The sequence below is a fragment of the Vulpes vulpes genome, chromosome 14, assembly GCF_048418805.1.
Source record: "Vulpes vulpes isolate BD-2025 chromosome 14, VulVul3, whole genome shotgun sequence".
Lineage (NCBI taxonomy): Eukaryota > Metazoa > Chordata > Mammalia > Carnivora > Canidae > Vulpes > Vulpes vulpes.
In genome coordinates, this window is record NC_132793.1 from 71,600,109 (window position 1) to 71,614,546 (window position 14,438).

The window sequence follows — 14,438 nt, forward strand, 5'->3', positions numbered from 1 at the left end:
CTCCCCTGACTTGTAAAGCTTCCGAAAGTGTGAATATACATTCCAGCCTCTTCCTGGACCCCTTTTCTAATTCCAATTAGGTATTTTTCTGTCTCTAGGTTAGCACCACATTATTTTTCATTAAAATGATCTTGTGATGTCTTAATATATGGCTAATTTTGCCCATTTTTCATATCTTTTACAAGATTCCTCTATGTATATATAATGAAAATTTGGTTTTCTATGTATAATTTAAAATAGAATTATAGATTTTTAGATTAAATTTATCATAACACAGAATATTGTCCTGGATTTTGATAAAAACTGCAGATTTACAAATAAAAGTGAGAAAATAAATTTATTATGTTTTCTTGTCCGTTAAAATGTATACAGTCTTCCATTATGTCTTTTGGTTAAAAAATATTTTCCATAGGTATTTTATAATTACTTTCACTATTATAAATAACATTTATTATCAATCTTTTATTTTTACTTTCATTATATTTATTTCATTGTATTTATATTTTGAATAGAAGTTATATTTTGAATAGATAAGACATCACATACTTCCAAGTTTTAAAGGAGTATGTACAGTACTGTCAAAATTATTCTTCCCTCTTCTCTGCCCCGGCTGTTTACCTCCTTTTGAAGATACCATTGTTAACCAGTTTTTTGTTTTTGCTTTCAGAGACATTATAACCCTGTACAAGAAAATATGTATATGTATTATTTGCCGTTTACAGTAGTATAAACAGAAGTATGCAGTACACATTGTTCTATTGCCAACATCTTACTGCTTTTTCCATATAATTTCCAGATAATTGTAGATATTCTTCTTTGATACCACACCAAAACTTGACAAGCAGTAATTTCTTAAATCATATACTAGGAGCTCTCTTTTTCTCTCTTCCTCTCCCTCACTCTGTTGCTCTTCTCCTCCCACCTTCCCCCATTCTTGTTCTTTTGCTTTACAATGCAATAGTATTCTATTTTCTGGTCTTTTCCATAATAAAATGACTTAGATCCCTATTGATAGACATTTTAAATTGTTTGAAATTGTGTTCTGTGATACATAGGGCTGCAGGGAACAACTTTGTACCTACATCAATTTGCCTATGTATGATTATACTTGTAGGCTACATTCCTAGAATGAAATCACTGAGTTTAAGAAAATGTGAACTTGTCATTTCATTTCATGTCACTAAATTCATAAAAGTCCTTCATAAAAGACTGTCATTTATACTCCCACTAGGAATGTATAAGCTTGCCTCTTTCTTTACCCTTTAGCTAATATTGTGTAATATTTTGGAAATTATGAGTATCTTGGGGTAGATTTAATTTAATTTCTATTATGAGTAAGATTGACTATCTTTTTATATGTTGAAGCTCCAAATGTATATCTTTTGATGTCCACCAACAAAATCCCTTGCCCATGTTTTTTCTACTGAGTTTTTGTTTTACCTATTAATATGCAAGATCTTCTAATATCTTTGATTAGTCAACTCTTTGCTATGATATGATTTGAAAACACTAATCCCAGTTGTCATTTGTATTTCATTTTACTTTGCCTTTTATCTTAGGGAAATTGTTAGTTTAAAAACATTTTTAAAACTAGTGCCATGATTAGAAAGTTTTTTTTAATATTTCATTTATTCATGAGAGACACACAGAGAGAGACAGAGACATAGTCAGAGGGAGAAGCAGGCTTCCTGTGGTGAGCCTGATGTGGGACTCATCTAAGGACCCTGGGATCACCACCTGAGCTGAAGGCTAAACCACTGAGCCACCCAAGAAACCCTGGTCCTTTGGTGGTTTATTTGTTTGTTTGTTTTTCATTTAAGTGTTTAAGTTACCTGGAATTTACTCTGGGATAAAAGGACAGATATTGATCTAAATTTATTTATTTAAGATGTCTACCAAATTATCCCAATCCAGTTGTTGAATATTCTATTTTTTCTCCACTTATTTGAGTATCGCTTATTTCATATATAAAGTTCCCTTACATAGTGGGGTCTATTTATTGATTTTCTACTCTGTTTTATTGATTTGTCTGCTTTTACATGTGGCAGCATCACACTATTTATATTACATTTTCAATTAATTTCTGATAAAGATTAAATATTGATCTCATATTAAGCAAATTTGTAGAACTTTTCAATTCGTTTTTATTATTTTTGCTTCCTTGAATTCTCAGATTAAATTGTTGTATTATCTGCCAGTATGGACAATCTCTGTATCCCATTCTACTGCCTTCTGGAAGGAGTTTCATAATCTGTCTTGGGCTACTAGTTTATTTTGCAGCTTTTGTCTCCTTGCTTGAAATCACCCCGTTGAAAACCTTATGTAGCTTAATTTTAAACTTTGATTATATTTTTCATCCCAGTATTTCCAATTAGTTCTGTTTTGTTTCAGTCTTATGTTTCAAAAATGTCTTTATCTTTTTAGAGAATTTAAAAAAAAAATCTTAACCTTTCAGTTCTATTGGATTAGTTTTTTCTAGTACTAGTTCTGTTTTTGTTTTCTCCTTTTGATTACAATGCTTGGCAATTCTCAGAGTTTGTATGGCTATCTTGACTAGTGATGTACCTGGAGGACAAAGTGAAACCATGCCTCTAATTTCAGCTATTCCAGGTGGGTTGCATTGGTGCAAAGAGGGGCCTCATGACAGAGTAATATTCTGTACTTACCCTGAATTTCTCTTCCCTCTGCTTCATTTGCCCCAGACACTGCTTTTCTCAGGATCTCCATCATTCTGTTTTACCTCCTTAGTGCAGAGACAGGGATGTGGAGTGCAGAGAAGGAAGCACACAGACCTATTAGTGACTGCAGATGCCCCATTCCAGCCTGGCCCACATTTCACCACTGCCTCCCCCTGGCAGTAGACTGGAACTGGGTAAATCAGGAAGGAGCCAGACTGCAAAATAGAATGAGAAAGGGCAAATTTAGAAAGCTCTTCCCAAGCCTGTTTCCCATCACTCGCCCTTGGAGTTCTCCCCACATCCCAAACATACAGACATGCACTGGGGTCTCAAAAACTCCTATCACACCAAGGATTTCTCATGAATTTTTATGTTAGAGTTTGATAAATCTTTGTGCCTACTCTTCAACTTTCAAACCTGGAATATCTCACGTGCTGGATTCAAGAGAGAGGGCTAGTATTCCATGCTTATTGCTGTCTTATCAGGAATATATGAATTTTCCTTTTTTCCCCACATTGGAGCTATGGCTGGATTCACACATGCTCGCGTGCACGCACACACCCATACGCACACACACACACACTTAAACCTAGTAGCCCTAAATGTCTTAACAGTGCATAGCTTTGGAATTTGTTTTCAAAGGTATTTTCATATGGTTGTTGGGATTATCAGCTCTAATAAATACAGTATACCTCTCCAAGTCCAAATTCCCTAACATCAAATAGTTAAGATGGGAAAAAATGCTTCTTTTCATTTGAACAACAAAAACTAAAAATCAATCCCAGAAGCAAATGTTCCAAGAGATTGGTGGCAGGTGTTAAGTTTTTACATGCATTACATCATATAATCTTCACATGTAATAATTCTATTAAAATCCCTTTTACAAGGGAGGAAATTAAATTTCAGAAAACTTAGACAAGTTGTCCAAGATTATACTGGTGGGAAATGACAAAAGCCAGGGCTGAAGCTGTCAATTCTTTTTTGCCTTCTCCCTGGCCTTTCAATGGGTTCTAGGCATTCTGGATCCAGATTATAATTCTTAATATTTATATTCATACCACGGGCACCATTCATTCAAAATACCTTAGAATGCACTTCTTTTTTTTATTTTTCACTTCTTTTTTTTTCTAAGGGCATGCAATCTACCTACTTCCCAGTAGAATAATAATTTCTCTGAAACCAGGTAAATAAATGAAAACAATTCATTGTGTATTTGATTAGCTAACAAGTTCAGGGAGTAATTTTGGAATTTCTGATGTAATCCCTGGTAGACCTTTAACATAGTGTTTGGAGTGGTTCATACAGGCAGAATGAACAGATTAAAGGCAGTTCATCTTTTATCCAATGTCATTTTACAGAGATTGTAACATAAGGTTGGAATGGTATGAAAGAGGATTACTTGCAGCAAGTTAGGTGGTGGAGATGTTTCTAAAATCATGCATTGCCTTCTTCCAAGACTCAGTTGATTTCCCACAGCAATATAGATCCCTGATATTAAATTGGAGTGTTACCATGATAGTGAAATCTTAGCTATCTTACACAGAATATCTTATTACCCGAGTTTAGGAGTACTGGGTATAGGAGAACTCAAAAGTCTAAAACCTAGTAAGTGTTAGTAATTCCAGAACCTGTGTTCTATAAAATTTATATTTAATGAAAACAGCCTTGATATTTAATTACAAATACTGACTAAAATTAGATACAACCCAAGTTGAGTGCTGCTTTATTATCTGGAATTCCAGCTCCCTGAGATATACACTCAGAGCTTATAAATATTAGAGTAAATAGGGATCTTTTAAAATATCATTTCAAATGATTTAGAAAGAAACATGTACTCAAATTTTTATTTTCTGATTGTTATACTTCCACAATTTAAGCTTTAGAAAATGAGTCTACAGCTCATCAGCCAAAACTCTAGCAGAGATAATTTGGCTGTCTATAAGAGGTATAAACAAGATAATTGAAACAAGATAAAAGATAATTGAAAAGGAATGTTCAGCAATATCAAGGGTGGAATTTGGCTTCCAAAATGAGAGGAAAACATGAATCAAAGTGCCCAGTATTTGTGTTGTATGTATTAAAATGTTTAAGACTATGAAGAATCTCAGATTTAAAAAAGAAGAAGATCATATGTAAGATTTGGAACAATGTTGCTCTTCCATAGCAATGTGCAAATTAGTACATAGGAAAAATAACCTAACATATTGAAATAAAGTATCTTTTGGAGGTTACCTATTCTAAACTCATAGTTAAAATTCCCAAATCAATCTTCAGAGAACTAGGTGAGATAAATGTTAAGAGTAATAGGTAAAATTTACCTTCATAGAGAATATTCTTATTTGAGCCTCCAAACAAGAGAGTGGGACAAAAAATCTATTCATGTCAATACTGTTGATGTCAGAATATTGAAATGAGAAAAGTAAAACTGAGCAGCTGAGTCAGCTTACTCAGCATTGTTGCAAAAGAAAGGGGGTCAAAGACCTAGAATTTAATAAAAATGTTTCTTGTAAGTTCCATATTACAAGAATGAAGAAGTTCTTCTCACCAGTTAGAAGCTGGGGACTATCCCACCCTAGTACTTTAACTCTTCAAAATTCCAGCTTTTCTTTATACATGAGTCAAGACTGCCTTCTCACAAGAGAATTGTCTTGTGAATACTGACTGAGAAGGATTTTCATGATATGAGACTGGGAAACTCAGAATGAAGAGGAAGGTAGACCTTGCCATGTTGGCAAATATTCAAAAGCCTAAAAGAACATCTGCTACGTGAAGGATTCAGGATTGCCCCTAACACACTTAAAACTCAAAATCTATAAATCCAGGGAAATAAAAATTGTAGGCCTTTAATAAGTCACAGTGATTGTATGGGGGTGGGAAGGTTTTAAGGATTGCTTTCTTAGTTCTGATTTTTAACTTTTTGAATATGTAACATGAATATATATTTAGCATACAGTTTATATATGCTATATTTATAGTGATTTATAGAGGAGCTGTTTTCCTCATGCACATGCTCTACAAATGTTAACTCTTAGTCTCATCACAAAGTGAAAAATCCTCGTCACTTGCATGAATCTGAAAATTTTCTCATTTTCTTTGGGAAATGATATCTGAATTATTAACTTAATGTTATCATATAAGACATTTAAATTATTCTGATTTGTAATTGGTGAGAAGGGAGCTCTATAGCAATTTGTCAAGAACATTTGAGACAGTACCTTTGTACTTAGTTTAAGATTTTATAAACATCATTAAGGGCATTCTAGAGGGAATAGAATTATTTTTTAAAGATTTACTTATTTATTTGAAAGAAAGAGTGAACGCAAGTGGGAAGAGGGTCAGAGAGAGGGAGAGAAGCAGATCTCCTGAGCACAAAGCCCCATGGGGGCTCTATCCCACAACCCATAAGATCATGATCCCAAGCCAAGATCAAGAGTCCGATGCTCAAGTGACTGAGCCACCTAGGCACCCTGCAAATATAACAATTTTAATGTTTGCCATATATGAAGAAAGTATTTTTCTTACCTTGCAGTATCTATTTATATATAGAATATCAAAGGAGCTCCCTATTTAACTATGAAAAGAATATTAAGAATTTTATTAGATAACTGCTACTCTTACAGGGAACTATTAGAAAGCGAGAATATATGGAGAGAAAATACCAGTTAGAACGTCTCCATATGGTGAAATGAAGAGAAAAGCGACTATGTGTTGAAAAACGTCCATAACCCCTAGTGGAGACTACAGTATAAAGGTCTAGAAACTGAAGATACTTCTGTTTGGGTTTTTGTTTGTTTTTGTCATTACTATTACCTTTACTTTTTTTTTTATTCTAGTATTCAGTGATCTCAGAGTGATTTTCATGTTTTCGTTTAAATGGAAATTTGTTGAAGCCAAAAGAACTTGAGACACATTAAAATAATGTTGATATTACTCTTTCAGAGTCAGTGAGGCAATTTTGACAAGATAATATTGCCATTTTTTTAGTTTACTAAGTCATATCTCCATATTGTAACTAACCAAATGTTCTTCATACTAATATTTTGGCAGCACATTGCCTTTTTCAAACTTTGCTCATAAATATTGCTTACTTTAAAAATATATTCCATTAGAGAAAGATTTTGAAGCTGAACTTGACATACACTTAATAATCATCTGAAAAAAATACAGGAAAATTGATATATTTTTGTATTATTTTAAATCTATACTAATAAATAAAAATGTTCTATTCTCAAAGTCAATGTTGTTATCTTGAAAGCAGTAAGATTACCATTGCTTATGCCTTGTTTCCTCAGATAAATTTACAAAGAAAAATGAGAGTTACTGGTGTGATTACTCAAGGAGCTAAGAGAATTGGAAGTCCAGAGTATATAAAATCCTACAAAATCGCCTATAGTAATGATGGAAAAACTTGGGTGATGTACAAAGTAAAAGGCACCAATGAAGATATGGTAAGACTGACTTAACATATTTAACTTAAAAAATAAAATCGCATTAATAATCATTGATTGCCAAATATTTACAGAGTCTTCAACAGAAGCTTTATGTTGTTGCAAAAAAATCTGTGATTTTTTAAAAATTGAACTAGTATGGTGTAGGGTGTAAGGAGTTTTTCCAAGTTATAAATGTACAGTGGCTACCATTTAAGATTTTCTCAGATTTTAATTGTTGGCTGTATAAACACTTTATCACAATGTTAGCATAGCTCTGTGTATGACAATTAATTTTTATCTTAAAAATAGTTAGCTTTCAATTTCATTTTATTGCTTTGACATATTAGCACTCTCCTTAATCATATACGTACAGATCAAAATTACTATTTTTGAAGAAAAAAAATTTTAACAAAACTACCAAGTGATAGAAAAGATGTATGTTTTTATACTTCATATTAAAAAACAATTTTGGTATTTAGCAGAATACAATATTTTAGAGAAAATGAATATAATATTCAGTGTCTACTTTGCCTTTTCATATAAAAGTCCCAATTTTTTATCAAATTTTCCTCTAAAGCTTTAATTTTAAAAATATCAAGACTGCAGCCCATCCCATTTAAACCAAGTGGTTATAACCAGACTCTAATAAATTTTATGAAAGATTTTTTTTAATGCTTTCTTAAGTGAAATCAAATAAAGCTTTCTGGTTACCAGGTTATGAAAAGTAAAACAAGAATGAAATTTTAAAGAATTATAAATAGCAATTTTAGCATTTAATTTTTAGAGGAAAGCACTGTTTTTTCACGATAGACAGATAGATAGTATAGATAGTATATATATATATATATACTTTGATTCTCTCACCCAGTGATCTGGGACTGACTGATAAGAAAGTAATCTTGAGGAATCAGACCCTGAAGCATCCTAAATCTGATCATAGTGTTAGAGAGACTGAGTGATTAGAAAGTATTAGTGAAGACTGTTTCCTACAGAAAAACAAACAAACAAAACCCACCTATAAATACTAAGTAGCAGCCTGAACAGCTAGACCCAGATTAAGTTGAGAGGCTTAAGGTACTCATGTCTCAAAAAAATAAAGAAGCACCCCCCTGGCTCTGAAGAACTGATCTTAAAATCAACAGGACCATCATAGTAGCCTATAGATTATGCCACAGACGACAGTGATTTATAGCTTCCATTAGGATTTTTATCTATAGGTTTCATATTCACTACTGAGGGCGAGGTGCTTCCTAAATGCTCCTGATCCCCAAATTACTTAATCCAATTTTTGAAGCATTACGTTGGGTAGGATATAAGATCAATATAGGAAACTAGGTTAAGAAGCCATTAGAAGTAATAATTTTAAACTCTCTACTATCTCTTTACCCAGGTTTTTCGTGGAAATGTTGATAACAACACACCCTATGCTAACTCTTTCACACCCCCGATAAAAGCTCAGTATGTAAGACTCTATCCTCAAGTTTGTCGGAGACACTGCACTTTGAGAATGGAGCTTCTTGGTTGTGAGCTATCAGGTGAGTCTCATATTATATATTTCTGTATACTCTTTAAAGAAAAAAAAATACATTTGTATGTAGTCTACTACTAATCTGCTATCTCCCAATGCTCATAGACTTTAATTTCTGCTACAAAAGGTCTAGGGTATGATTCACTGAGAGTGTGTGTGTGTGTGTGTGTGTGTGTGTGTGTGTGTAGAATAAACAAGTTTTAGAACATGCTACAGAATAGAATTAATGTAGAGGGAGCAGTGTATTTCAAAGAAAGTACAACAAATACTCACTGGAAACTTTTGTCAAGTTTAAATGTGTCTTGTTGTTAGGGGTAACTATGATTTATATTTTGTGACAAAAGTTCAGTAAAAACTGGAATCTGTCTGACCTCATAAATTGCAGTTATGTTTGGGTTCTATGGCTTAGGAAAGTAAGCTTTATCTTTGTCTATCCACCAAAAGAACTTGGTTTTGTTTTGTTTAGGTTTTATGAAACATGTAAATTTATCATTCCTCCCCGGGAAGTAATACTTCAAAACCATGATAGCTACTATAAATTCATTCTGAGATCATTCTTATCTAGCAACCTGCTTATTGTACAAACAGTGATTATCCAGCTCAAAGATAAATCTATCAAAGGATTCAGAGTTAAATAATTCTTGTCTTCCAGGAGCATCGTACTAGATATAAAGATGAAGACTTAATGTGTGGATCTCACAGTGGTCCCATTTCAATATAGCTAGATTCTGAACTAAACAAAAAACCTTGTCTAGGCATTTGACTGTGCTATTTTTTTGGTGCCTGTACTTGTATTTCTAGCATCAACATTTAAACACTATCTTTACCACTATGGCCTGAGATTATTTGTTCAAACAGCTGTTTTGGAGAAAGCCAAAAATTCATGTGTGCCCCCCTTTTCAGCATGAAAGACTTTCTCAGGCTGACGGTAATGCCATTTGGTTAAGAGTAGGAGGACACATCTCTCCAAATGGACAACTGAGATCTTTTTATTCGTTTCAAGAGGTTGCACAGGCATTAAAATGCATGCTTTATTTCTGTTTCCCTTTTTAGGTTTATTTGTGATGCCGAGAAAGAGAATGATTTTTAAGCAAATAAAAGTTACTATTAAAAACAGCCAAACTTTATGTGAGCTCATTACATTTAAGGGAATTAGAGACATTTGGCCAGATGAGTGAATCTATTTTAAGGATTACATTTTCATTCTATATATGGGTGTCTTTTACAAAGTAACCAACATATGGTTTTAGTACCATTAATATCCTAACAATGATGTTTCCTTTATTTTGGTAATTCGGACCAGCTTGTTCATGGCCAGAAATCTCAACAAAATCATTGCTGTGCAGTGTTTATATTACTTGTCACTCTATCATCACAGGCCAGTGTCATCCCTAAGTCATTCATCATAAAGCAATCAAGAAGAAGCCAAGCCCCATGGTTTTTAGTTGTTTAACATCACCTTCCCCAATTTTCCAGTCTCTTGATTCATGAGGGTCAGTCTATCTTACATGGCACAGTTACATTCCCAAGGTATGAATATATTTTACTTTCAGGTTTTACAGGAAGTTACACCTGACACTTTACAGATTTTATGTTCTTAAAAAGAAGCCATACCCCATCTCCCAATTCCACAAATTGATTTCAAACTTGCATGCAGAGGATAAAATCTCTCACTGGATGCTTTTAAAAACTAGGGCTATAGAAATAATCTTTTTTTGTTAATACTTCATTTTGTTTAGGTGCTGTCCATTCTGGTAAAAGTGTTAATTAATCTACACATATGAAATCATGTGGATGAGAAGGAACATTTGTGATGTGAGGCAAATTGGCAGAGAGGCTAGCTATAACACTTGGAAATAAACAGTAATATAATGTGCCAAATTATTTCCCACCATCCACTGCAACACTGTAAAGCACAAGCTGCCTTACTGTATTCAATAAGCTGTTATAAGATCTCTCAGCCTTTCTAGAAGATCAACAGTTAATCTTTTCCCAGACACTTAAAAAAGAAAATTCCCTAAATTCTCTAAAAGAGGTGTGATTTAAGATGGCTAGAATGAAATGAATCATGACTGTAATTAGAGGAGGTATAGTTATTAATTCATCCATTCTTTGAACAAATTATTCAGCACTTGCTCTGGGCTAGATACTAGACAACATAGTGGGTATGAAATGAATTCTATGACTAAGCAGAAATGATCAACATTCCTTTCTAACCAAGATTTCAAATATTATATTACAAAAGGAGAAAAACAATTTCCCTTTCCCCTTGTGTCTTTCTGCAAGCCAGCCAGTTCTACAGAGACTCCAATATCAGGGCAAGGTGGGTGTGAGTGGGTTGATGGTCATAATAGAAAAGTCAGAAATCTATAATGCAGGCAATATCATGTTACCTTAGAACTGCCAGCAGATAAATGGTATGTCATTAAGACTTTGGAACTTCCTAGAATCTTTGAGATTTGTCATGCAATTTTTCTCCTCCAGAAGGTGGAGGTGGAGGCAAGCATGGAGAAGCCTCAAGAAGGCAGTGACTTAGATTGACTAGAACAGAAAGCGATTAATAGTAGTTAAGAATTATTTATCAATGAAGAGTTCTGAGCCTCCTCTCTTAGAGCCTTGGCTTAAAACAGCCTAGCTTCAGAAAATGCAGCCAAACCTACTACATTGTTTAGTGCTCACTGATATGCTGATCTGGGGACTTAGCATTGTTATCTGTCAGAATGAGGTTTATGGAAATAATAAGCATAGCTAACATTTACTGAATGCTAGCTATATGCCAGACTGTTTCTAAATACTTTATTTAATTAATTTTTAGAACATTTTTTGAGTTAGTTTCAATTGCCACCATTTTACAGATGAGAAAACTGAGGCATGAAGTAGTTAAATCATGGGTAAAAGGCCACACAGAGAGTAAGTGGGAAACCAGTAGAGTACAAGGAGACAGCCTTGATTGGAGAGTCCCCTTTTTTCATATTGGTTTTCTTGATGATCAAACTCATTTTGTGTGTTCCTTGATCAAAATGTAGCAACTGTACATATGGAAGACTCAACCATTGACTAACATAATGATAGAATAATGGTATGAGCCTTATGAATGGAATTTTGTCACAGTTGCAACTCAAGATTGGGAAATTGTTGTAAGTTTCCTTGAGAAATTTGAGAAATTGTGTGTGTGTGTGTGTGTGTGTGTGTGCGCACGCGCTCATAGGCATGCATGCATGCACCGGCACTTGTGGACACATCCACACAATATATCCACACAATTTCCCATTGACAGACAAAGCAAAATTTCATATCAGGTCAAATATGACAAAATATGTACCAAAATTGAAAAGTCTTTCAAAAGTACCCAATACTAGAGGTTATTGAGTACGATCTAAATGTAAGTTTTTATAAGAAAGCTTGTGCAGTAATGATTTTTGTTAGAATCACCTTATTCTCTTCTATTGTATTATCTATTACTTTAAATTCTATACTTGCACAGTGTCTGGCACATGGTACACATCAAGTAGATATAAGCTTCCTCAATATCCAGGAGAACATTGTTGGTCTATAAGAATCAGTGATAAAGATGAACAGACATTTCTCAGAAAACAAAATACTGTCCAATTTGAAATATACTGGAGCAGCTTGTGAAAATGACTTTGTACTGAGGGAATTTTCATTTGCAGTATTATGGAAACAAATAAGAGAAAACCAAATATACTTTGTGAGAAAATGTTCTTTTTTAAAGACACAATGAAACTGTTGAAAACCAGGGAATAGTCATGAGGCTATCAGTAATGAGACAGGAGAGAGCCTTTCAGCCTTGTTTTCATTTTGCAAAATCATCTATCACAGAAAAGTAGTTTGAATTGTCTGCCTTGTTTTCAATTTTTCCAAAATATATTCAGACAAAATAGCCTGAATTGGCTATCTTGTTTTTCGATTTTATTCCAGATTTATTTCTGATTATAGCCTTTTCTGAATTTAGATGCTTTTTCTTTGGGGAAATGAATAGCATTATGCTTAAACTTCTTTTGCCCATCCAAAATGAACATAGAAAACTTCCAGGGTAATAAATTATTTTCTCATGGAGCCCTTCTCATTTTCTTTCAGGCTGTTCAGAGCCTCTGGGGATGAAATCAGGACACATACAAGACTATCAGATCACTGCCTCAAGCATCTTCAGGACTCTCAACATGGACATGTTCACTTGGGAACCAAGGAAGGCTCGGCTGGACAAACAGGGCAAAGTGAATGCCTGGACCTCTGGCCACAATGACCAGTCACAATGGTTACAGGTAATATTTTCAAAAACTGTTTCCCCTGTGCCTGTTCCTCTTCCTTAGGAGATTTCCTCTTGGTTAGATGAACATCAGAGCCCTTGCCTTCATTCTAATTTAAATACATCTTCCTGTGGCTTACCTAAAACTGATAAAACAAAAATTCCCTAGGAAGCCATATCCATGTGCTAGTTTTACTGTGACGTTGATTTATAGATGCTTCTGGCAGATTGATGCCGCCAATTGTACCAGATTGCAATATATATAGGTCAATTCAATCGATTATGAGAGTATTTGCATTTTAACTCTCATCTGTTCTAATGCTCTGTGTCAGTATTGGTTTGAAAGTGCCACAGCAGGATTCCATACCTCCCCGAAATCATGCTATTGACCTGCAGATTGTTCCCATAGAATCATGACTCCTGACTTATTAGCTCTTTACCTGTGGTTGCTAAGCAATGGAGCAATTTGATTACATTCTCATAAGAGAGCTTGCTTATAGAAGGAAAGCATAGACACTGCAGAGTCTATTTATCATTTGCAAATGAAGTGCGGTTATAGTCAGTGCTTTTTAAAAACAATCTTCTTGAAATGCATTTATTGTGGAGTACTTTTAAGGATGTACAAATTTGTTAATGTCTTCTGTGGCAAGGAAAAGTAAGACAGCTTAATTCCGTAATGAGGTCATTTTATTTGAAAGATATGAATTCTATTATTGATTTTTAGGCTGAATCCCTGAGTTTCAAAACTGTGGTAATTCACTACATTTCTGAAAATCACAAAAACTATTATAATAGCAGCAAACATTACCCCATATGGAACCAGATTTACCACCTGAGCCTGTTCTAAGTCACCTGAAATATCCAATAAAATCTTCTCAGTGAAAATAGTGGCTTTCCTCTTTACTTTCCCCTAACAGTCTATCTGGATCTCTACTGATCTGGAGGTTTATTGAGGTCTTCGTTTCTTTCTTTCTTTCTTTCTTTCTTTCTTTCTTTCTTTCTTTCTTTCTTTTCTTTCTTTCTTTCTTTCTTTCTTTCTTTCTTTCTTTCTTTCTTTCTTCTTTCTTTCTTTTCTTTCTTTCTTTCTTTCTTTCTTTCTTTCTTTCTTTCTTTCTTTCTTTTTTAGCTCTTTAGTTAGCTATTGCATTAAGGATAATTATGTGTGTTTCTCCTTTTAATGTTTTTTAGGAGCTTTTTCAAGGAAAGGTCTATGTGAACACACACACACACACACACACACACACACACAGTGTATTTCCCTTTTCGCCATACCCACTGCACCTCCCTGATCTAGGCTACCCCCTCACCTGGGTTTTGCAGAAACCTCCTAACCAACTTTCCTGTTTCTGGTCTCACTCTCTAAAAATCCATTTTCATAATGCAAATATGATTCTCTTACTCCCTTTCTAAAACCTTTCAATTACTCCCTAATCAGCCTCAGAATAAAGTGAAGATTTCTTAATATAGCCTGGAAGTTTTTGCAGGAGTTGGCCGCATTTCATTTCTTACCACACTCTTCTAAATACGCTTCAGTT

General features: G+C 34.1%; 1 protein-coding gene across 2 annotated transcripts in view; it reads left to right on the forward strand.

Annotated features, from left to right (window-relative positions):
- EDIL3 (EGF like repeats and discoidin domains 3) overlaps positions 1-14,438 on the forward strand; it is a 388,297-nt gene that overhangs the window by 282,920 nt on the left and 90,939 nt on the right. For both annotated transcript variants that reach the window (XM_072736863.1, XM_072736862.1), the window contains 3 exons: positions 6,971-7,126; positions 8,499-8,643; positions 12,735-12,919. In XM_072736863.1, the coding sequence (XP_072592964.1) occupies positions 6,971-7,126; positions 8,499-8,643; positions 12,735-12,919 (486 nt within the window). The remainder of the gene's footprint in view (positions 1-6,970; positions 7,127-8,498; positions 8,644-12,734; positions 12,920-14,438) is intronic.